The sequence below is a fragment of the Arachis hypogaea genome, chromosome 11, assembly GCF_003086295.3.
Source record: "Arachis hypogaea cultivar Tifrunner chromosome 11, arahy.Tifrunner.gnm2.J5K5, whole genome shotgun sequence".
Classification (NCBI taxonomy): Eukaryota; Viridiplantae; Streptophyta; class Magnoliopsida; order Fabales; family Fabaceae; genus Arachis; species Arachis hypogaea.
The window spans coordinates 30859090-30885321 of record NC_092046.1 but is presented as its reverse complement, the minus strand read 5'-3'; the positions used below and the strand labels follow the sequence as shown (position 1 = coordinate 30885321).

Sequence of the window (26232 nt, the reverse complement as noted above, 5' to 3'; positions counted from 1 at the left end):
TTTTGATAAGCATAAAAACCAGAGGCTTCGATTTATGGAATGACAAATTCAAATTTGAAGGGTTGTAACTCGAAACCTCCGATTTGAGGTTTTTCTTTTTTCTTTATTTATAAGGCTGGAAAATTGCCGGGTTAGTGTTGAGGTTTTAAAATATAAAATAATTAAGAAGTTCATATGGTCTGATTTGTTTCTAACCGTTTTTCAAATTTCACACCCCAACATAACACACAATGAGCCAATAACAACCTATAAGTATAACACCAACGTTTCCTCAATATGTAAATTTAAAAGTGGAGAAGGATAGTATATAAGTAGTAACAAAGGAATACAGGATGAAAATACATACTTTTTGCTATATGACAATCATATAATGTTACAAAATGGCAATTTGACAACCAAAATAATCAGCAAACCTCAGCTGATCAACACACTGAACAATCATTTTATTGGTTTTTTTCCTTTTTCCAACTGAAAAATTCAGGTCACCTCACTACCTTGTCAATAAATGAAATCATATACTGCTATTACAACCGAAAAGAATGACAACCTTACACCATAATACCCTAATAAAAGATTTAAAAAATATACATATAACAATGCCTTCTAGAATGACATCCCAACTTCATTCAAAATTGACATGGAAATGAAAACATAATCCAATCTCAGCAACCATCAATGAGCTATTCAAAGCAGCATGGAGGGGGAGAAAATAAAAAAAAATATGAAAAAAATTCCTGCAATCAAAGAGATACAATGTCATCATTGACATTATATAAATACAACTTAACTGAAAGGATTAGTAGAAAATAAAATATTGAATTATATGCACTATCATGCAATCCAACAACAGTAACAAAGTCTTATTCTACTAGGCGAGGTCAGTTACGTCATGGAATCTGACAATGACCAAAAATCAAATCGTCATGAAGAATTATGTCATTTCAGAAGCCAATCCTATTTTGCACATAACTATGAGATGCAATCCCTGGTTTCTGCTTTACTCTTTCTGTTTGTGATTGATATTCTCTAATTCCATGCTTGCACCATCTCGTCAATTTTGAACCCTGTGATTATTAAAATTTAATAATGTGTTCTTATTGCCCTGAAATAATTGAGACTCAAAATGGATGTGAGTCTTAAACACGATGGCTAATATTTTTTCCTTCACATACCTCCAAGTGTTGTTGTATTAGAACTGTGATTTTTTATCATGACACCAATGTCAGACGAAGAATCTTCAGCTAGTTCTAACTTTTCAACTGCAACCTCCAAGGATTCCTCCCATGTGGGTAGGCCTAGCTTATATTCCACAACAGAGCGCTCATACAACAACGTTCCCCATAAAAGATATACCTGTAACCTCATCTTTGAAGCCTGCTCTTCGGCTTCCTCCGAAGAAACATACCGGAAAAGATTATGCAAATCCATTTTCTCTAACTGTTCTTTATAGTTGTCGAATTTGGATAATCCATTCAAACGCTGCTTCTCAATCCCTTCCCACATCAACATGCCTTTCTCCATGCTATCCTCTGCCTTGTTATAGTACTGCAAAACCTCTTCAGAAGCATCAATGTCCAGGTCCTTATTGGTTGCCACCGAATAACACCAATGAAGCTTTGCTTGCTCAAACTGCTGATACCCAAGTGCAAGAAGTCGTTCATAGAAGTCGGGTTTGATTCTCACGGCCTCTTCATATCTCGTTTCTGCTCTTGTGTACTCAGTTTGAGCCCAGTCATATGCAGACTTGATACTCTCCAAAGACTCTCTTGATCCATCCTCTGCAGAGGATACACGCTTCCTCGCCCTAGACATGTGAACATTCCCCCAATTAAATAATGCCGAAGCTGCCATTTCTTGAAATTTATCAGCTGCAATTTCAAACAGTTCTTGAGCATCATCATCCAATGCAGTATCCTCCATTGCTTCGGAATATAGCTTCATTCCAACCTCGTGAATATATAGATATGCATCAGAGTCAAATCCAACAGGGTTCTTGAACAGCCTTGCAAACTGGACAAGCCAGTCCTCCACAGTAATCACCCGGTTTGCTACCGGTTCGGCTCTTTGCCTAGCTATATTCTGTATATCCTCACCTGATTTGCTAACATAAGTTGGCACCCCACGTCCCATGGTTTTATCATCATAAGATGGTTCCTGTGAAGGATCCACTTCACAGGAATATAAAGTCGAATTGATCCCAGCACATTACCGGAACTTTCAGCTAGCCTTAAATCAGCAACATTGGTTATTGTAACAAAATCACCTTCTCAATCCTTATACTTCACAAGAACACTCTTCAATTGTGGAAACCGATCCTTTATTGTATCCCTTATCATCGTCAAACTACAATTCACCGGCAGCTGCGCCCATCGTATATCCTCTCCAAATATGAACTTCACTGTCCTGGTAACCGCAGTTTCTCGCCGCTTAACAGGTCTTGCTTCCAAATTGTTTTCTCAGTTGTGTTCTTGACCACTTCCTTATCCTCATCCTTAACATGACTCTTCACATTCTCCTGCACATGATCCGTCTGCACCACCTCCTTGTGCACAACCTCCTTATCCTCTTCCATCTTCTCGTCACTTTTCTGGTGATGACCTTTCTTCTTCTTTAGATTCTCCTTCACCACTTTTTGCAACCGGGCAACTGGAGGCTCTGCGATTGTAGCCAAAGCAATCTCAGTCTCATCTATACTGATGTCTGAGTTGAATTATTTCCCTTCCATTGTAACGCCAATATCTTTCTCACATTAACATTACTCTTGATTGAAAATTGACAATAAGGATCGACATATAGGAACTACTTATTCCCTATAACTGAGCCTTATGTATTACGAAAATGATCACCTCTAAAACATTGAATACCACATTAGTATTTAATTGTTCCTTGACCACGGAATCATATGATATATTAACCTGATATATGAGGCGGCATGATATTCAGGATGAATAAAACAAATTCAGTATATGGCATTATACCTTATCAACACAAAAAAAATAATGATATAACATACGATCATAGGAGTAGAGAATCAGAAGACCTGCCTGCTGCAGAAGAATGACTCCACAACTCATAATAAGAAATCAGCCAAAATCTGATACTTCCATAGCAGACAACCTCTTGAATTGCCTGCCACAAGCATGATAATGTCAAATTGTGATACTAAATTGATGGACTACGACAAGTTTCAAAACTAAACACAAGAATTGGGATGAACAAGAAGATACTAATCAAAGTACAAGACCTAGTTGAAGAATCATTGTGAGATTCAGCACCTTTACCTAGGGTTACACGATCAGACACAAATTTGGATCGGTCAAGAATAATTTTAAGGAACATCTCTTAAAAATGTTCAGCCATCTTAATCTGCAAGAGGACGAGTCCAATCATACTCTTAAAATTCTTTTTTTTCTGCTTAACACAAAATAAAATCCAATTTACCTCATCATTGTCGAATTCTACAACTCCAAATGGAACAAATGTTGATATAACAGATCTACGATGAGCAACATGAAGATCAATTTCCAGTTTCTCAGCCTCTGCTGGAAGACATGGCATGATGAATATACCAAACTTTTCGTAAACCATATCCTCTGGAAAGGGGCAAAATTTTATGTAGCATGAGTTGAGATGAACAATTTTCTCTTATACTTTCCAAGACTTTCTAAAGGGAGAAGAAACTAACATCTAATGTAATTCTCCGCTTGACTTGTCATCTGAAAAAAAAAGGGGAAAAAGTGAAATACGACAGCAATTCAAGGAAGAGAATAAGAAACCCACTAACCTAAAGATCAGTCCGAGAAGAGAGCCACTATGAACAGCGATGACCCTCGGGGGAGCAGACGTCATTGCCAATTTGCAGGAAAGGCTGAAGATAGGGTCACAAAATTGGGTGAGTGCTTTATTTTTCACGGGTTTGGGGCTATCGGGGTTTTTGGTTTGGCGGGTATATGTGTGAGAGTATCTTTTGATTCTCGTAGATTTAATTTTTGGGGGGTTTCTACCACCCAAACTATTCAGAACAACAACTGCTATCAGTTAAATTACAAAGGGAGCAGAGTTTTCGGGTGAACATGCGGAGTTCTCTAACACCTTTGCTATATAATTTCTATAAAATTGTAATTATTGTGTAGTGTAGTGTACCTACCCATTAATTTTGAGGTTGCAACGTCTCTTCTTTTTTAGTTTACAATTTTAGTAAAATAAATGGAAACAACACAATACTATCGATAAAAACGGCAGAATTAGAAACAAATAATTAGAAACGGTTATAGTATAAAGTCTTACTAAAATAAAATACCCAACCCTGTCAATGTAAATAATTCAAAAAATCTTAAACTTCGAAAAATAAATAAGACTCGGATCATTAACATAAAAAATAGCTGCATTTCAGTTAATTTTGGTGACCAATTTCTTTGCGGCTTCGATGGTGTTTTCTTTGACCTTATTGTAATTACTCAGCACTAAGTCTAAGGCCAATCGCATGCGAGTAGATTCGTCCACTGGCTGCATGTTGTGAAATTAATAAATTAGTGAACATTCTATTCAATAAGGATACAATATCAGGAATTATAATGTTATACTCACTGGTATGATAAATGAATTTCTGGTATCAGCATATAACTGCCATCTAGCAACCCACATCCTAGAATCAAACCTGAGGCATACGAATTAAAGTATTTGTTTCATTTTTCCTAGAAACTTATTTGAATTTGCTTAAATTCATATAGTAACTTGGCTTACGAGTTATCTTGTTGTGGAAGATTCTGTGGATAATAGATCTGAAATTCACCGAGTTGATATGCAACTTCATCCAACTCTGACTTACCCGCTAATCTCTCATCGGCCAAATGTTCATGGATCATCCAGTCAATGAAATTTGCCTACATTGACAGCAATTATAACTATAAGTAATTGTTGCTGAAAATTAAATGAGTTACTGGCAACAAATTCAATTGAGAAGCATGAATAACTCACTAGTTGTCGAATCTGTCGATCCCTTATGGTTTTCCTTGGTCGTTGTTGCATCGGATCTATACATATCAACTTCATCTTCTTCACGTCAACACATAATAAGTACCAGTGTTTAAAGATGTCCTTAATTGGTACATAAATCTAAAAATCACAAAAACCCAATATTATAAAAACATATAACGGCAAATGAAAGTAGATGGGTAGGTTTCAAAGTTAAAACAAATACATTAGCTACCTTTGATAAGCTGCTAACATCAGATAAGTATGCTGAATAGTTCATTACCACCTCTGATGGTGGGTAGAAAAAAGAAAGTGCTTGTTCCTATCAAGTTTTACAGTCAATGAAAATTGTGATTCACTTTGGTTGTTTTATTAAAGCATATAGTAGACCTTGAATTCATATGACTTACGGAGACCCTAGGCGGAAGAAACCATATCTTTGGACCTCCGGAACGGTTTTTTTCATCATGAGTCATTTTGCATGCAACCATTGTTAATATCTAGCAAGTTTAAAGGTAACAAATAAAGTTAGTCTCAGAGGTTTGAAAAATAAAAAATTTAACGAAAAAAATTTGGAATGTTACATTAGCATCTATCTATCGCATAGGCTTAAGTGCATCGAATGATCTTCTACAACCATCCACACCTTCGTATACAAGTATTTTCTCGCTGTTGTAAAAATAAATAGATAAATAAATAAATAATCTTACCACGTGAAATAAAATATTTAACAACTTTTATCTATATGTATATTAACAAGATACTTACTCGGGAGAGGCATTAGCATTATATAAGTATATAGCTACCATTGCTTCTTCTTCATTGACCAGCATATCTCTGGGGATTTCAAACGTCAACTGAAATAAAAATAATCATGAAATCATAGTCAAATTATTCATTATGAACATATTCTTAATAAAATAATTTCTACTTACTGGTATTGTCAATGAATGCAATCTTTCAACTTCACATTTGACGACATCCAACTCACACAGTTGTCCATCACGGTTAGTTGCCTGCATATTAAATGTATATATTACAAATATTTATTTTGATCATTTTCAGTTTCATTAAACACAATTTTGTACTGTTCATATGTTACTATATTCACCTACTATTAAGCATGAAATTCGCATTTGGCAAACTTTAGTAATCCTTAAAACAGAGATTACTAATTCTTGTTACTTACCCTACTGCCATTTGCTTCTTCACCTCCAGCAGTAGACATTACGGTGTTTGCAGGAGGAGTTAATGTTTGGGCCAAATTCTGAAACTCTTGGCGTATCGTTATTTGTACCTCTTGTTTCACTCTCAAAATCTTTGAATCAATGTATTCAATTAAACATTGATACATTGGTTCTGAGAGTAAATCTAAATGTTGATTGCTGACAAATAAATTGTCGAAGGAGGCTTTTGTGTTCTTCTTGGAAAGACTTTGGCTACACAAGTGCGAAATTAAATTATAGTTAAAAAAAAATTTTAGACTGTCATACAGGTCTCTTCTTGTGAGAAAATAACAAAAAGAAAAAAAATACCGTAACAAGAATCTAGTTAATATTAATTTACTTGACATAGGATTAAATTGTAAAAAATAAAACTAATAGTCAAATACTAAACAAATAATTTTAAGACAATTGACTTTTATAAAGCCGAAAATATATAGTTGTTAATTTTAAATATTTATTCATGGCTGATTAATGAATTTATGCATAAAAATTATTAAAACGGTTCAAATTTATTAAAAAAAGTGTAACCAGCAAATCCATCCTGTAAATCCCGGTTGATTGAAATGTTGCAGTTGATTAATATGAAAGTGTTTCTTCAATAATGACTAGTGGAATGAAACATCTTACGTTTTCAAAAGATTAAAGAGATAGTTTACAAGATTTTTTGCACAATGTATCACTCTTTTATTCGTCATTGATATATAAAAAAAAAACTAATTAATTATTTAGATTAACATAATATTACAAATATTATTACAGTTAAAAACTTAAGGTATTAATTAAGTAATTAATATTATACTTATATAAAGTGCTATTTTTTATCAAAACCAAATGTTATGATAAATTAATACACAGTATAGTCCGTTATAAATTTTTGTTCATAAAATAAAGTTTTTTGATAAAGGAGCCATAATAATTGTAATAAAATATATTATAGTTACAATATGATATGAATTAAAAATATTTTTAATGTACTCAAACATATAATTATTTATATAACATGGCTTAAAAGTGTAACATAGTTGCTGAGATTATCATAGTCTAATTTTAGATTGATCGAAAAAAAACTTAAAAGTGCTCTATAAAAAATTTATTGTTACTGAAATTTAAGAATAAAGAATAATTAGTGAATTATTTTATGGACGTCAAATAACTAATGTATAAAGTAAATTAAATTAGGAAGTCATAGCTGTGGTTAGAAAAGATTGAGTATAAAATCAATTTTAAGAAAATTTGTTTACTTAATATAAGTGATCAATATACATAGACTTTTTTATATAAACAAATATCACAACTATATTATTTCCAAAAAAAAGTATGAAGATAAATGGTTCCAAAAATTCACAAAAGCATAGGCGGCGCGTCTGCGAATTGAATTTACACTCTAGTTCAGATGTGGTAGCCATGAATTAGGATTGACATGAGCAATAGGCATTTTTGGCACGGCGCCCACGCAATAAATGGGGAGACCAGTTTGTGGCTGGCTCCAGTAGAAATGACACCTCCGATGGGGCATCCCCGAACTGGAGTGTAATTAAAAGTTAGAGGTTTCTTTTCACTTGAGCCAACCCTAACATCTATTATCATAGACTTTCACTACATATTTCCGCATTATTATTTTTAATACTGATTTAACAATGGGATGCTTTTTAATTGTAAATTATTCTAGTATTAAAAGTGTGATGATCTTATTTAGGAAGTAGAAATCGGATCGTCGGATTTGAGTTTAAAAATATTAAAAAAATTTGGAATATGCACTCCGAAATGTAGATCTGTGTACTCCAATTTAATTAAATTTTTTAAACACATATCGGAAACTATGACTTGTGTATCCCATTTTTTTTTATTTTTCAAACACAAATAAAAAAACAGTTTCAAAATCTAAATTCATGAAAACAAAATAAATATTTTCAATCAATCCTGCATTGCAATTATTTGAGTCTTCCCATGTTATTTCGCAGGCCTAAGTAGTTAAACTTTAGATTAATTTTTGTAAATAAATAAATAAGTTAACAGTATTTATCCATCACCCTCACTGGTGAATATTTATCCATCACCATCACTGGTGAATATTTATGGGGGTGAGCTCGTCCGGGAATTTCACAGTGCCCGGCCACCCTGACGACATAGGAAAACTCAAATCTCCTGTAGTGAAAGCGCAAATCACAATTATCATTATCTCAGCATATATGCTTTCATTCTCGGCCATGGATCAACATCCATCGCAGCCATCCGGCTCTCGGTTCAATCCAGAACCAGCCAATATTCATAATCATACACAGCCATTCCGGCTCACAACAAAACAGCACTTCCACATTCAAAATCATCAAATTCATAAAATCGGCATCTAAGCTATAAATCATTTTCTGAATTCATTTCACTTTGAAATCAAGTTTCAACTCTTTTCAGCCTTGGCTTTAGAAATCTCGTTTCTTAAATCATCTCAGGCTCATAAGCCAAATTTACTCAAAGTGAGTTCCCTTTTCAAAACAAAGCCGCTCTCGACATTCTCTTTCCAAAACTTCCAAAACCATGGAAAGCTAAAGATTTATTTCAAAGTATTCAAAATCACCCACCCAACAATGGGATTTTATATTCAAAACTTCTCGGCAGAGTCCTAAGTCTTTAGGGAAGGTCAACCTATATCATTTCCTTAAAATTCACTAAAACTATTAAAATCATGGATTCTCGGTTCAAGTAAATGAACTGAATTTATTATGAAACCGACCATACGAAATCATAAGTTCCAATCCGGTCCAAAAATCAACTCATTTAAAAAGGAACCGGTTCATTTGAATCAAACCACTTTCAGGTTTCTTTTTGGAACCTATTTTTCTAACTCTTCCAAAATACCTCCAACTTAATTACCCAATCAAAAGTCTAGATTCCTTTGAAATCACTAAAAGCTCCTTTTTATATTGAAATCAATATTAGTGCATCATTCTTTCCTTCAGTGGTTCAAACGGTGAAAAATAGTTCATTTCTAAATAAGCCGAACTCAACGCATAAAGTTCATTAAATAAATTAAGCTTGAAAACATAAATATTGTCTTAACAAATCAAGTAATACAATTTCTCAAATCCAACCCTTTTAAAATAACTTTTCAAGCAAGACTAGGGTTTTGTAGAAATTTCGACAGCACCTCCCCTAAAACTTGGACTTTTGCCACCCGGTTCGGGTCCCAACTAAACCGTTTCTCATTCCTTTTCAACAGCTCAAAACCAGAAATCAATTCAAAGCGAGCTAAATCCAACAGTCGCCTCAGTGGCATATTTCAAGATCAACTCAGTATCAACCGATTTAACTCATTTCCAAAGCTTTAAAGAAACGGCTCAATAACAAATCATTTGTCCAAACCAAGTCAATTAAAGTAAACTAGGCTGAATTCAAAAGTGCGTTCGACTTCTCACATTATCAAGATAATTAACTCAATTCAAATCAATCCTCAACGGATCAAACTCAGATTTCAAATCTTTAAAGAATCCACCTCAAAACATTATATTTTACAAGCCGCACAACAATTCAGCCAAACAAGCATCATTAACCATTCGAGACAATCAAATAACACACAAGGCAGATACAATCACCAAATATCAATTGTCTCATATCAGTATCCATATGTAATAATTCCAATACATAAAACATAGATTTTGGAAAGCGCCCCTACCTCAAAACGCAATTCCATAATCCAAATGTCTCATAGAGTCCTTTCTGCCTCACCCCGAACTGACGGCAACCAAAACCTCGACTCCCAGTCACGTTCGCAATGACCATAGCAACACTAATCGCAACATACAACAAACAGGACTCGACCCCACGTTATTAAAACTCGTAATCATTAACCATACACAACAAAATACTAACGCGAGGCTCTTCGAAATATACTTACTTACTGAGACTAAGAAAGGACGGCTGAACCGAAATAGCGGCGGTCTCCGAGCCAGCTCGGCAGCAGCCCGGCAGCCACCTCAAGCGGCTGCGGTGACAAATTCCGATCACGACATCTGAAACCAACACGCAGCGACTATAGTATTCCCGGAATTCAAAAAGGACAGAAACCACAATTAAAACCCTTACCGGCAACCTTTTTCGGCGACGGCAGCAGTAGCCAGAAGCTCCGGCAGTGGTCCCTAACGTCACAAAACCACTCCTGGCGGTCGAAATCACAGAGATGCAGCTCCCTTCTCCGGCAGCGACACTTGCGGCGGCCTGAACCCCTTTCTGATGGCGACAGCTCCGGCGGAGGCGGCACCGGCGACACAAACGGCGGCTGGACACGGTGGTTGGACTCCCAGCCCAGCCTAAAATCTCTCTCTTTCTTGCTCTGCTCCTGAACTTTCTCGTTCTGGCTCTGCCATACATGACAGCGGCTGACCCTGTGGCAAGGACGACGGTGGCACAGAGAGGACGACGGCGGCTTCCAGATATGGCGTCTTCTCCCCTCCGGCCATGGCTCGCATCTCCTCCCTCTCCGGATCGCGATTCACGGCGGTGATAGCAGCGCCGTTGGGAGAAACGACGGCAACAAAAGTGCCGCCCTCCACCCGCGCTCACACTCTCGGTTCGTGGGTCACCATGGACAGCGACGACGGTGCAGCCTCAGGGAACGGCGACGCTTCCCTTCCGCGGGCCCTTTCTCTCTCTCCGTCGCATCTCTCTTCAGCTGGCGTCGATGAAGACAACAACATGATGACGGGCTCAGCGGCGACGCTCCTTGCGGTCCGGCGACGAGGATGACGGCGCCTCTCTCTCTCCTCTCTTCTTTCTCCCTGTCGCACGCTATTCCCTCTCTCTTGATTTTGTTTCGTTTCTTCCATGGGAAAAGGGGAAACCGTGTTTGTGTGCCACAGCTGCTACTGGGTTTTTGGGAGAGGGTTTCAGTGGCGGCTGCTAGGGTTAGAGAGGTTAAGGTGTTAGGTGAAATTAGGGTTAGGGGTAAATTGGTAATTTTACTTAAAATTGGGAATAATATAGTAATTGAAACCCAAATTAAATCCAACACTAATTATATATAGAAAATACTATTTGCTCACCAATTTCACAAATTATTTTCAATAAAATGCCCAAATCTAAAAATTAGAAATAGTGTACTTAATTTCTTCATTTTCCAAAATAGCAGTAATAATATTTAAAATATTATTTATCTAATTCAAATCATGTAAAATCCTTATCATTTCATAACTATCATCCTTATACTTTAAATATAGAAAATAATCCAATAATTATAAAATTGGATAATAATCATAACTTATCTCAAATCCAAGAAATCAAAACTTGCCTTAATTATCTTTAATAAAATAATCCCTGAAATTAAGGCTATAAATAACTGTAGGATTTGAGACTTGATCATAATAAGACTTTTTAAAGATTCTGGGTCTTACATCCTACCCACCTTATAAAAATTTTCGCCCTCGAAAATTGATACAAAATGAAAGAAATTCCATAACAGTTCACCCTTGAACACATTTAAGGAATAAGCAAAAATATATCAAAATATAATCATATATACAATTTTCAAATACTTTGATTGTCATAAGCATAAGGAGGCAAAGGTAGGAGCATGGTCGCAAAGCAAACATTACAAGATAGGCTCAATGCAAAAGGTATCCTGAGTCAATCATGTGATAGTAAGGCAAGGCATCGAAGGCTATAAGATATAATGGGGTTAAAACGACGTACTCAACATTCGCACACTAATCTCATATCAACCTCAAAGCTTCAACTTCCCAACTCCATCAAGTACTTTACAATCCCCATACTCGATCACAAGCCTGACAACCGCAAACCCGCTCGCAAGGAATAAAACACATACAACTCTTAACGTTGTACACTTACCGCATCAACTTCCGCATACACATATCACGTCTTAAAGAACTAACGCATCGCGTTACTATGTCTACAAGTCGCACGTGATATCAAACAATTCTCGAGTCTACTCAGAAGGATACAAGATTTAGAAAGGAGAGTCAAATGTCAAGGATAGCGATAATAGATTTGAGAGAATATATCCAATCCTAGATAACCAAGGATACTCAAGCAATGAAGTTTGCTAGAAATAAATCAATTGACAACTTCAAAGATAACCCTTGGATCAAATAAGTTCAATAGGATCAACAAGAAGAAAACCAGCGCATCAGTTTGAAACAAACTCAAACGAGTCGATGAAGTATGAGGTTTACAGAAGAGAACATTTCAAACCCAAGACAAAACTCACAGAACTCAAGAGCATGATTACAAATACTTTCGAATACATCGTGCATAAAGGAACCGATACTTGCGGAAAAACCACTTCACAAATTAGAAGAAAAGTTAAGTAACAAACATTCTCCAAGAGAATAACAAAAGCAATAACGTGGCTTTGCTGTAATACAATTTTATGTTGAAACAGATCATGTAGAATTTTAAAAACAAGGTGCACACAAGTTTGGCTAAAAGCTAAAATATTTCCTCAAATATTTTAGAAGGATAGTTGGGTGCACAACCTAACCAAAAGCAGTTCATAAAAACTCGGAAATAATCAAATACTTGTTCAAAATTCTCAAAATTCGTATTCAAACAGGCGTGTATAACATTTATAGCAAGGACGAAAGAGGAAGTTAAACTCTCTTTAGAAAAGAAATTCCAAGGTAGAAATTTGCTTACAATTTAGTAGAGAAAATAAGTGGTGCGTTACAAACGAACCGATTTCCACTAAACAAGGAAGCTTTTCAAAACTTCATTTAAAACAGCGTATGCCAACTTTAAATTAACTTCGTCAAAATTGAACAATGGTTTCAATCTCAATCAAACAACAAAAATAAATTTCGTTTAGTATTCTTCCAAAGGGAATTCAAAACTTCTTTAAAAAGTTCAAAACAAGACTCCAAAAGTGTTCTTAAAATCACCATCTCAGAAGAACATTCAAGAAGTTTAAGATGTACTAAAAAAGAGTCAAGCCATACTAGAAAAGATCTTAAATCAAAGTAGTTTAAACAAGATCCACTAGGCATGCGACATCAAACAAGCTTTCAATTGATCTAAAAGAAAAAGTCATAGGAAAAGACAACTCAATCATTTGTGATTTCTAAATGATAAATCTTTGACTAAAAACTCTTGTAGAGATAATAGGAGAATAAACAATGCACTAACTTGAAACAAATTAAACTGACCCTCATAAGGATGAGATTCACAAGAGAGGACAAACCAAGATCAACGGTAATGTTCACAAAATGTAAAAGATTAGTCAAAAATAAAGTAAAGTATGACATTCATAGGGATGAAAGGTTAAATAGAGAATTTAGCCTGTTCATAGGAAGAAAGCTATGAGTCCAACACTTCCAAAAGAACAACCATGGCACGAACCATATAGCATGCTAAATCAAACTCAATACAAAATAAGTTAGGTAAAGCTTATCAAATGAAACTCAACCGGGAAAAAAGTGAAAAATCTTTCCTTTCCAAAATTTTGAAAAATATCCAAATATATAATCAAATGAAGATGTCCATTGGAACTATAGTAAAGTTACTAGAAAGTCAACTTGTATTTTAAGTAGGTGCAGTTCTATAAACCAGTAAAAGTACAGTCGAGGTATTAGGAGTAAATAATTGTTAAACTATATAAGAAATCTTCAAAGTTCATATATAGATAAGTATGTATCTAATCAACAGCAATTTTTTATAAAAATCTCAAAATTAGCTGTAATCACTGTCAAATAAGAGGAAAACTGAATCAACAAGTTCTCTAAGAATGAATCACGGAACCCGGAGTTAAAAGTCACAGCACATTAAGACAAGTTCAAGACTATATCAAAGAATACTTGAATCAAGAAGAACTCAAACAGAGGAAGACAGATGCATCAAGGATTCCAAACAAGCACATGCAACTGAGGTCAAACAAGAATGCATATGAAAAGAGAAATAGAGTAGAAACATCAAATTACTTTTCAAGAGGAGTACCAAACAAGAACTTCAAGTTAGGATATGAAAGAACAGGTCAACTCGAACAGAATTCAAGACTCACAACTGAATAGCCTCGAGAAAAAGTTTCTAACGTTCTCCCAAACCCACGATTCGCTTTACTCGAAACTCGTATATCATCTATGATAACCATTAGTGCTTTCATATACATAATTCACTAGTATTAAGCCGGCCAAACTTAATACCAAGAATTATGCAATGCAAGACTAACAGCGTTAAATCCATAGATCGTCATGTGCATAAAGCTCTAATTCTCGTCGTTCGACAAGGCCTAATACATGACAAACGCTCAGAGTAAGCAATTGAAGCATAGTCAGTCCATTCCTCAGGCTCTACAGGAAGAACTGCTCTGATACCATAATGTAACACCCTAACTACCAAAGTTCACACTTCCGGCTGTGCGACTCTGATAGCTCGGACATTACGACGACTTTTATACTATTTAATACTAAAATATGAGCCTGTTTAAAAACTTTAAACCGCAATACCGATCCAAAAATACTTTCATCCGATATCATACATCCATAAATACCATACAACTTACAAAACTCATAAAGAGTACATCCATATATATACATATATATATATTACAAGCAATAATCAATACAATCCCTATCCCTCTTACAGAATATCTCAAGATAAAGGCGAGGGTACAAATAATAACCTAAAGCAATACAGAACATCTTAACAACAAATAAATAAGCTCTTCGCAACTTCTGCGCCCATATCCTGAAAGGGGAAAAATGTAGGGGGTGAGAACATCATCCTCGAAAGGGTTCTCAGTAGAGGGTTTTTGGGAATTACTGTAATAGGATACATGAAGATAAACCGTACCAGTAATTAATAACCGTCTTATGCCTCTTTTCAAAAACAACGGTTTACAATAAAAGTAAGGTCGAAAATCCTTTCTGAAAGAGGAACCATTCTATTCTCAAAACATCAAGCCTTTCAAAAAGGTTTATCTATACTGAACCAAAATAGTTTTTCATATTTTATTCCAAACCAGAAATACGAAACCAAAATCAACCATCGGTTCATCTCATTCCAACCACGGCCCTAGGCCCAAACAATCCAACTAACAACCAATCACCACAATCCAACAGAGTCCCAGATGCAAACACAGATAGGAAGTTCAAGCACAAACAAACAGTTATTACAAGTAGAACAGTTAGCAATTAATCACATAGGCAAGCCAAGTATAATATGCACACCCAAACAATGTCACATAAATGCGTATGATGCATGCCTGTCCCTAGTGGCTGATGATATCATCTGTCGGTTATAGAGCCAACCCGACAAGTCCTGGTAGCTAGCCATTGGACTGTCCCTCTGTCGTGTCTCCCCAACTCGAGTTATGCTCAATATAAGCTTGATCATAATCATGATCCATATCCATCACCCTCACTGGTGAATATTTATCCATCACCATCACTGGTGAATATTTATCCATCACCATCACTGGTGAATATTTATCCATCACCATCACTGGTGATTATTTATGGGGGTGAGCTCGTCCGGGAATTTCACAGTGCCCGGCCACCCTGATGACATAGGGAAACTCAAATCTCCGATAGTGAAAGCGCAAATCACAATTATCATTATCTCAGCATATATGCTTTCATTCTCGGCCATGGATCAACATCCATCACAGCCATCCGGCTCTCGGTTCAATCCAGAACCAGCCAATATTCATAATCATACACAGCCATTCCGGCTCACAACAATACAGCACTTCCACATTCAAAATCATCAAATTCATGAAATCGGCATTTAAGCCATAAATCATTTTCTGAATTCATTTCACTTTGAAATCAAGTTTCAACTCTTTTCAGCCTTGGCTTTAGAAATCTCGTTTCTCAAATCATCTCAGGCTCATAAGCCAAATTTACTCAAAGTGAGTTCCCTTTTCAAAACAAAGCCGCTCTCAGCATTCTCTTTCCAAAACTTCCAAAACCATGGAAAGCTAAAGATTTATTTCAAAGTATTCAAAATCACCCACCCAACAATGGGATTTTATATTCAAAACTTCTCGGCAGAGTCCTAAGTCTTTAGGGAAGGTCAACCTATATCATTTCCTTAAAATTCACTAAAACTATTAAAATCATGGATTCTCGGTTCAAGTAAATGAACTGAATTTATTATGAAACCGACCATACGAAATCACAAGTTCCAACCCGGTCCAAAAATCAACTCATTTAAAAAGGAACCGGTTCATTTGAATCAAACCACTTTCAGGTTTCTTTTTGGAACCTATTTTCTAACTCTTCCAAAATACCTCCAACTTAATTACCCAATCAAAAGTCTAGATTCCTTTGAAATCACTAAAAGCTCCTTTTTATATTGAAATCAATATTAGTGCATCATTCTTTCCTTTAGTGGTTCAAACGGTGAAAAATAGTTCATTTCTAAATAAGCCGAACTCAACGCATAAAGTTCATTAAATAAATTAAGCTTGAAAACATAAATATTGTCTTAACAAATCAAGTAATACAATTTCTCAAATCCAACCTTTTTAAAATAACTTTTCAAGCAAGACTAGGGTTTTGTAGAAATTTCGACAGCACCTCCCCTAAAACTTGGACTTTTGCCACCCGGTTCGGGTCCCAACTAAACCGTTTCTCATTCCTTTTCAACAGCTCAAAACCAGAAATCAATTCAAAGCGAGCTAAATCCAACAGTCGCCTCAGTGGCATATTTCAAGAAAACCATTTCAAGATCAACTCAGTATCAACCAATTTAACTCATTTCCAAAGCTTTAAAGAAACGGCTCAATAACAAATCATTTGTCCAAACCAAGTCAATTAAAGTAAACCAGGCTGAATTCAAAAGTGCGTTCGACTTCTCACATTATCAAGATAATTAACTCAATTCAAATCAATCCTCAACAGATCAAACTCAGATTTCAAATCTTTAAAGGATCAACCTCAAAACATTATATTTCACAAGCCGCACAACAATTCAGCCAAACAAGCATCCTTATCCATTCGAGACAATCAAATAACACACAAGGCAGATACAATCACCAAATACCAATTGTCTCATATCAGTATCCATATGTAATAATTCCAATATATAAAACATAGTTTTTGGAAAGCGCCCCTACCTCAAAACGCAATTCCATAATCCAAATGTCTCATAGAGTCCTTTTTGCCTCACCCCGAACTGACGGCAACCAAAACCTCGACTCCCAGTCACGTTTGCAATGACCATAGCAACACTAATCGCAACATACAACAATCAGGACTCGACCCCACGTTATCAAAACTCGTATTCATTAACCATACACAACAAAATACTAACACGAGGCTCTTCGAAATATACTTACTTACTGAGACTAAGAAAGGACGGCTGAACCGAAACAGCGGCGGTCTCCGGGCCAGCTCGAAGGGGGGAGATACTATCACAGTCAACTCTAACAATTTTTATTACTTTTTAATAATTTAATAATCGATTTAATAAAGTACTAAGGGCAGGGGCGGATAGCGGGAATCGAACCCGCGTCTTCTCCTTGGCAAAGAGAAATTTTACCATTCGACTATATCCGCATTTTTGAATCGTATTTGATACGTAATATATCAATCTTATTTGTGCAGAGCTAAGTTTGATACTCCGTTAGGCATAATTTGAAAGAAAGTCGAAAAATGGAAAATATATGAAATATATATATGAGATCTCCCTATTCTATTAATTAGGATTTATCTAGAATTGATGAAAAGGAATTCCAGCACATATAGTGACATACATAGTGAAATAATACTATGTGTTCTCACCAAAAAGAACGATTTTTTTTATACCCACTCGCTCCTTATTAACTTATTACTAGTTACCAATCCTAGTGATTGGATTTATATATATTAGTAAAAAGATGTGATAGAATATTTTGAATATTCTATATTTATGTTTAATGATTTTTCTTCGAATGACTATTCATCTATTGTATTTTAATGGTAATAGAGGAAAAACTCTGGCAGCCACCTTAAGCGGCTGCGGCGACAAATTCCGATCACGACATCTGAAACCAACACGCAGCAACTATAGTATTCCCGGAATTCAAAAAGAACAGAAACCACAATTAAAACCCTTACCGGCAACCTTTTCCAGCGACGGCAGCAATAGCCAGAAGCTCCGGCGGTGGTCCCTAACGTCACAAAACCACTCCTGGCGGTCGGAATCACAGAGATGCAGCTCCCTTCTCCGGCAGCGACACCTGCGGCGGCCTGAACCCCTTTCTGATGGTGACAGCTCTGGTGGAGGCGGCACCGGCGACACAAACGGCGGCTGGACACGGTGGTTGGACTCCCAGCCCAGCCTAAAATCTCTCTCTTTCTTGCTCTGCTCCTGAACTCTCTCTTTCTGGCTCTGCCATACATGACAGCGGCTAACCCTGTGGCAAGGACGACGGTGGCGCAGAGAGGACGACGGCGGCTTCTCCCCTCCGGCCATGGCTCGCATCTCCTCCCTCTCCGGATCGCGATTCACGGCGGTGATAGCAGCACCGTTGGGAGAAACGACGGCAACAACAGTGCCGCCCTCCACCCGCGCTCACACTCTCGGCTCGTGGGTCACCATGGACAGCGACGACGGTGCGGCCTCAGGGAACGGCGACGCTTCCCTTCCGCGGGCCCTTTCTCTCTCTCCGTCGCATCTCTCTTCAGCTGGCGTCGATGAAGACAACGACACGGTGACGGGCTCGGCGGCGACGCTCCTTGCGGTCCGGCGATGAGGATGACGGCGCCTCTCTCTCTCCTCTCTTCCTTCTCCCTGTCGCATGCTATTCCATCTCTCTTGATTTTGTTTCGTTTTTTCCATGGGAAAAGGGGAAAACCGTGTTTGTGTGCCACGGCTGCTACTGGGTTTTTGGGAGAGGGTTTCAGTGGCGGCTGCTAGGGTTAGAGAGGTTAAGGTGTTGGGTGAAATTAGGGTTAGGGGTAAATTGGTAATTTCACTTAAAATTGGGAATAATATAGTAATTGAAACCCAAATTAAACCCAACACTAATTATATATAGAAAATACTATTTGATCACCAATTTCACAAATTATTTTCAATAAAATGCCCAAATCTAAAAATTAGAAATAGTGTACTTAATTTCTTCATTTTCCAAAATAGCAGTAATAATATTTAAAATATTATTTATCTAATCCAAATCATATAAAATCCTTATCATTTTATAACTATCAACCTTATACTTTAAATATAGAAAATAATCCAATAATTATAAAATTGGATAATAATCATAACTTATCTCAAATCCAAGAAATCAAAACTTGCCTTAATTATCTTTAATAAAATAATCCCTGAAATTAAGGCTATAAATAACTGTAGGATTTGAGACTTGATCATAATAAGACTTTTTAAAGATTCTGGGTCTTACATCTGGTATCTGTATTGATATGGTAGCTAGGTTTTGGTTGACTTCTTCCCCTTAAATTGCTTCCTTCAATGTAATTGTATATGATTGTAGGACATCTTTGTGCCTTAACACATTGCTGTCTGCAGTTTACTTTTATTCAATAAATCTTGATGGATTTGCGTCAACTATATTGCTTTTTTTTCAGTAGTAGCTTCAGCCTGTAAAAGTTTCAAAAGCTTAATATGAATTTCTTCCAACTGATTATTTGATTTCGAACTGCTTCATTTCCATTATGCAGATTCAGAAGATGAAGATAGCCATGAAGATTGAGATGGAAAGCTGATGAGTGGATATTTTATACGCTTTTTGGGGTTAATTTCATATAGTTTTGAGTATGTTCTAGTTAGTTTTTAGTCTATTTTCATTAGTTTTTAGGAAAAATTCATATTTTTGGACTTTACTATGAGTTGTGTGTTTTTCTGTAATTTCAGGTATTTTTCTGGCTGAAATTGAAGGAGCTGAGCAAAAATCTGATTCAGGCTGAAAAAGGACTGCTGATGTTGTTGGATTCTGACCTCCCTGCACTCAAAGTGGATTTTTTGGAGCTACAGAACTCGAAATGGCATGCTTCCAATTGCGTTGGAAAGTAGACATCCAGGGCTTTCCAGAAATATATAATAGTCCATACTTTGCACAAGGATAGACGATGTAAACTGGCATTTAATGCCAGTTCTCTGCCCAATTCTGGCGTCCAGCGCCAGAAAAGGATCAAAAGCTGGAGTTGAACGCCCAAACTGGCACAAAAACTGGCGTTCAACTCCACAAATGGCCTCTGCACGTGAATTGCTTAAATCTCAGCCCCAGCACACACCAAGTGGGCCCTAGAAGTGGATCTCTGCATCATCCATCATAGTTTACTCATTTTTTGTAAACCTAGGCTACTAGTTTAGTATTTAAACAACTTTTAGAGACTTATTTTGGATCTCATGACATTTTAGATCTGAACTTTGTACTCTTTGACGGCATGAGTCTCTAAACTCCATTGTTGGGGGTGAGGAGCTCTGCTGTGTCTCGATGAATTAATGCAAGTATTTCTGTTTTCTATTCAAACACGCTTGTTCCTATCTAAGATGTTCATTCGCGCTTAACTGTGATGAAGGTGATGATCCATGACACTCATCACCATTCTCAACCCATGAACGTGTGCCTGACAACCACCTCCGTTCTATATCAGATTGAATGAGTATCTCTTAGATCTCTTAATCAGAATCTTCGTGGTATAAGCTAGAATTGATGGCGGCATTCATGAGAATCCGGAAAGTCTAAACCTTGTCTGTAGTATTCCGAGTAGGATTCAAGGATTGAATGACTGTGACTAGCTTCAAACTCCTGAAGGCTGGGCGTTAGTGACAAACGCAAAGGAATCAAGGGATTCTATTCCAACCGGATCGAGAACCAACCGGTGATTAGCCGTGCTGTGACAGAGCGCGTGAGCGTAGTTTTCACTGGAAGGATGGAAGGTAGCCATTGACAACGGTAATCCACCAACACACAGCTTGCCATAGGAGGACGCGCGTGCGTGAACAAGAAGACAGAGGAAAGCAGATATTCAGAAGACAAAGCATCTCCAAAACTCCAACATATTCTCCATTACTGCATAACAAGTAACCTTTAATCCATGCTCTCTTGTTTATTTGCAATTCAACTGATAAACATAATTGACTTCCTGACTAAGATTTACAAGATAACCATAGATTGCTTCAAACCAACAATCTCCGTGGGATTCGACCCTTACTCACGTGAGGTATTACTTAGACGACCCAGTGCACTTGCTGGTCAGTGGTACGAGTTGTGAAAAGTGTGATTCACAATTTGTGCACCAAAAGCAAGACCATAATGTAATCTTAAGGCAAAGGTGAATTTTGAATGGTGGCAACCGACAAGTTGTTTCACACTTTGGAGTTCTACAAATATAGTCACATTTTTATGTGGAATCATGTTTAATATAGTAGTTAATTCTATAACATTTAAAAGCTTTAGAAGGGTATTCCACAAGTAAAATGGCTTCAGCCATTGACACTCATCAAGCCATTGCCTCTCTCGGGATGTATGTTTTGAACATTGTGTTTCTCTGAGGCAAGATGGAATTCAAAATGTCCATTGTGTTAGGTTCCAACTAAATAGATATAGAAATTATAAGCATCTGCATTAGTTTTATTTAATCCTGTGTGTATTTTCCTTAAACTGAGGTAGATGTTACCTGGTTTCTTTCTTGCAGATGAATTGTCTTAGCTTCGAAATTCTTAAATCAATCTACAATGGAGCAGTTGCTAATGATTATGAACTAATATTTCAAGTATTAGAGGAATATAATGAAAAGAAGTAAAAAAAATCCACTTTACTATACACATTTCCACCGTTTACTTAAATTCAAGTTTCAGGCAACCAAGATCCTCTAAAACAAGAAACACTCAAAGTTAAAGGAAAATGTATAAGCTAATTACTTTTATGCACACAAAGACAACTCAATCATTGCTCCAAACCTATCTTTAAACAAATTCTTAAAATCCGGAAGAACCGTGAAAATTCCTCGGTTCCCTTTCTTTAATTATTTCGAACTCTCTATGCCATGTTTATTAATATTAACCATAATTCACTTGCGAAGGGAGTAGGACATTTATTTATCAGATCTCATTAATCATTATGAATTTGAACTCACTATGCTGTTCTGTGTCCAAACAAGGATTTGCAAAAAATATTTTTTTCAGTCCAATCAGAATCATATCTTACAACATAAAAAATCAGCATGTTAAAATCAAATTGCACAAGGAAGTAAGAGTTGGAACAATCTATTAATGGTGATTCTACATTTTGTGATAAAAAGACAACATTAAGTAGTTCCAACCTACAAACACTTGATGAGATACAAACCAGGAAACCATATGCTTATTTAACACCTTACATGACTTACAATTTCAGAATATAATAAACAAAGCAATAAAACCAAGCACCAAAGGAACTAAGGTAGATATGCACGTAAATCCATAAAACTTTTCATAAGAGAAAGTGCATAATTCAGTCTATAACTCAACTCTGTAAGAAGAGACTCTTTAAACAACAAATCATAAGGCAACTATACAAAAAAACTATTTGATAACATAAAACAGCCAAAATTGCTAGAAAGAAATGCATAACAGCCAATCAGGTCACATATCTTCTCCAGTTATTACACCTTTGAATCCTGGCAAAGCTGAAAATCTTCGTTTGCACCCAATTGTGCTTGAGGCCCTCCAGCAGAACTAGGTCGACTAGTCAGTTGAGGGAAGTCATTCATGTCAAAACGAGAATTATCACTTGAGTTTACATCATTCAACATATCCATAACATGGCTTTGTGAAAGTGGACCACCAGCATTGGGATAAGAGTTCCCTAGCATTGAAATCACCTACGGAGATCCTGAATCAAGAAGCTCTTGTCACCACAAAGAAATACTTCAATACCTATCATAAGCTCAAATGAGTATCAATCGTAAGAAAAATATTTGTGCATTCAACATGCATGAAAACAAATATAAATGATTTCATCAAGCATATTACATACAAATCTAAAACAACCATCAGTTCTTTAACAATTTTCAACATGTGGAAGCGAACAATGTGGTTGCATAGAAGAAGGCCAACTAGTTGGACAAGCTGAACCAATGCAAACAGAAAATAAAGTCATCTTCTCTATGGCTGCACTTGCACAAAGCAAATGCAATTAGGGGTCATTGCATGAGAACATCTTTGTGGATAAGTATTGTTCAACACCATTATAATGGACATCCATAAAAATACGTACCTTGTGGAAGCACAACACTCATCAATCGATTCTGTCCCTGTACTCCTAAGCCACCATATCCATTGTTTGCACTCATCAATCGATTCTTGCCCACCTTGAGGTTGTGCATTGGCAGAATCCAGATCATGTAGCATTACATCCTTTAGGGGGAAAAAAATTCCAAATCACAAGAAACTATTACCATCAAGCCAGTGTATCAAAAACAATCTTACTGGGTGTGAGCATCTAAGTGTGTTCCTTTGCAAAACTTATCCAAATAATTTTTTTAGTGTTAAAATAACCAATGAGTCAACAACAGCACAATCATCACAATGTAATTGTTCATCATCCTCATTCTTACCATTGCTCGGTTTTGGCGCCTGGATTCTAAGAAAAACACTCTTACTCTTAACCTGTTTCTTTGAAATGCCATTATATTCATGAACCCTATCTGCTCTATCGTAATCGTACCTATCCAGTTCCAAAGTCGTTGTCTCGAGAGAAGAGTCTCGCGCCTCTTCCGAGCAAAGTTTCGATTAGATACCGGAATTCGGAGGAACAACCACACGGCAACGGCGGTTTGCTCTGCCAAAGCACTCCTTACTGAACCTGGAAGCACTGCGGCGAGGGTTAGAATTTGAAGGAGACTGCGATAGCATTGAACTACGGTGACGCGAATCATGTTCGAAAAGAACAGGAACCTGAGGAACAAAGAGTGGATTGGCGGGTAAAAAAACGGGAGGGTTGAAATTGAATGCGGTAGGGTTCACAAGAACGTGGTTGGAAACTTGACGGAGATGGTGGTGGTTATACGGCGGAGAAAGAGGAATGTACGTATTTGGGTGACGGGAATGATGAAAGTAGGGATCCATGGCGGCAGAGAGAGGAGACAGAAGGACAAACGGAGATGGAGGAAGGAGATACAGAAGATTAGGGTTCATTGTGTGGGAGCTTGATTTGGGGAAGAATTTGGGCGACGGTAGTGATGAAAGTATGGATCCATGGCGGCGGAGAGAGGAGATAGAAGGACAAACGGAGATGGGGAAGGAGATACAGAGAATTAGGTGTGTGGGAGCTTGATTTGGGAAAAAATTAAAGATTGAATTTTTAGTAAATTACATAATCACCCACTTGAGACTATAATTTAATTACTAATAGTTTAACCATAGTTAACATAGCAACCAATTAAAAGATGACATGTCACAGATGGTAAATTACATGTTATTATAGGAAGGGTAGAGTAAAATTCACCTCTATATATATATATATATATATATATATATATATATATATATATATATATATTGTAACAATATTTATTCCATTACAAAGTATTTTATGGTATTTTTGAGCTTGAGATTTTTGTTATGTATATTTTTTATTCATTTTATTCGCCGACGACAATAATAATAACTTTGCAGCGACATTATGTTCTTCCAAAGATATTATAATAGTTAGCTAATCTGATTTTTGCATCAACAAAATTTGGTTGCTAAAATTAAAATTTTTTGCAGCAAAATTTTTTTTTATTATTGAGTATAATTTAACAACAAACTATTTTGATACAAAATCTAAATCGTTAACAACAAATAAAAAATGGACTCCAATTACTACTTTTGGCAACAAATTCTAATAAAACATACAACAATTATATATTTTTTGTTGCGAAAACTTTTCTATTGCAGCAAAAGTAATATTTTACAGCAAACTTTTCTCTTCAAAAAAATATTCTCTCTTGTAGTGGTAATTGGCCGGTTCGGTTTGCTCGTCTAGAACTCAATAAAAAAAGGATTTAACAAGTAACTACAACAATTTTCGGTGGCCATTTCTCGTCTAGAACTCAATAAAAAAAAAAAATAAAAAAAAAAAAAAAAAAAAAAACAAGAATTTAACATGTAATTAACTACAATAATTTTGGGTGGCCGTTGCTCATGAAAAGAGGCACAAATGCATTTGCCTGTAAGTTGTAACCTTGTCTCTCAGATCTCAGGTTCGTCTAATAAATTCAGCCAATAATAAAGCTAAATACACCAAATCAATTGGAAAAAAAAAATTAAAAAAAAAGAAACAAATTATATAAAGAAAAACATAGATCATTATATATATTCTCTCCGTTTAAAATATGTCATTTAAAACTTTATTATGTTTACATTTATCGAATTATTCATTTTCCTAAATTTAAATTAACAGATATCTTAATATATAAGAGAAAATAACTCATTTTTGCCCTTACATTTATATTGTTCATTAGAACTTTAGAAGATCCCTACGGCCCTTCCTCTCCAAGCAGCATAACTTGTGCTTCGGGGAAAGACACGCTGCTTGACCTCCAAATCTTCTCCGGAAAAGTCACACGCCTCGTCCTCATCAATCCGTCCAATCGTCATGCTACAACGGCGAAGTACTTTCCTGGTCCCTAAACGCCCAACAACACTGTGTTCATTCATATTGCCATTACCGCTGCGTTCTTGTCTCCTAAGGGAAGCAGCAGCCATGATGAGATCGTGGTCATCACTGGCGCTCGACCGGGCCGATGAAGTAACACTGAAGCTTCTAGGAAGAGGGCAGAGCTGGCCGGTAGGGCACCCCATGGCTGCGTCCACGTAGGCGAAGTGGCTGCTGGCGGAGCAATCGGTCATGCCTTGTACGTACATGTCCCTTGCCTTGATTAGCAACCTGAAGGGTGCCTTCATGAACCTCATGAGTTTTCTCTCTTTTTGGTTTCTCATCATGTGTGATGATGAGTTAGATTTTTCTCAAAATTAAAGTTGTAATATAACTTGGAGCATGTATATCCCATGCTATCTCCATGATATGTAATAATGGTTCGAAAAGGTTAGCTAGCTACCATAATGGGTTTCGTGCATCAATATTTCACTTTATATAAACAACAATAAGGACAGG

The 26232-nt window shown here is 36.5% G+C and overlaps 1 protein-coding gene, 1 long non-coding RNA gene, 1 other non-coding gene and 1 pseudogene across 3 annotated transcripts; all 4 read right to left on the bottom strand.

The window, feature by feature from the left end:
• Positions 1-1026: 1026 nt before the first annotated feature.
• On the bottom strand, positions 1027-5465 carry LOC112721205 (protein PHOX1-like; annotated as a pseudogene).
• A 12165-nt stretch (positions 5466-17630) lies between these two features.
• TRNAG-GCC (transfer RNA glycine (anticodon GCC)) lies at positions 17631-17701 on the bottom strand. The gene has a single exon. It is a non-coding gene; the product is annotated as a tRNA-Gly (tRNA).
• A 4643-nt stretch (positions 17702-22344) lies between these two features.
• On the bottom strand, positions 22345-23471 carry LOC140176333 (uncharacterized). The gene is made up of 2 exons (XR_011867435.1): positions 23350-23471; positions 22345-22965 (listed from the first exon to the last, which is right to left on the bottom strand). It is a non-coding gene; the product is annotated as an uncharacterized lncRNA (long non-coding RNA).
• A 2112-nt stretch (positions 23472-25583) lies between these two features.
• LOC112723839 (uncharacterized) lies at positions 25584-26030 on the bottom strand. The gene has a single exon (XM_025775232.3). It carries the CDS (start codon positions 26028-26030, stop codon positions 25584-25586), a length of 447 nt encoding a protein of 148 aa, XP_025631017.2.
• Positions 26031-26232: the final 202 nt, after the last annotated feature.

Excerpts from the sequence above, each read along its gene's own strand:
- LOC112723839 (XM_025775232.3), bottom strand. The coding sequence starts at position 26,030 with ATGAGGTTCATGAAGGCACCCTTCAGGTTGCTAATCAAGGCAAGGGAC.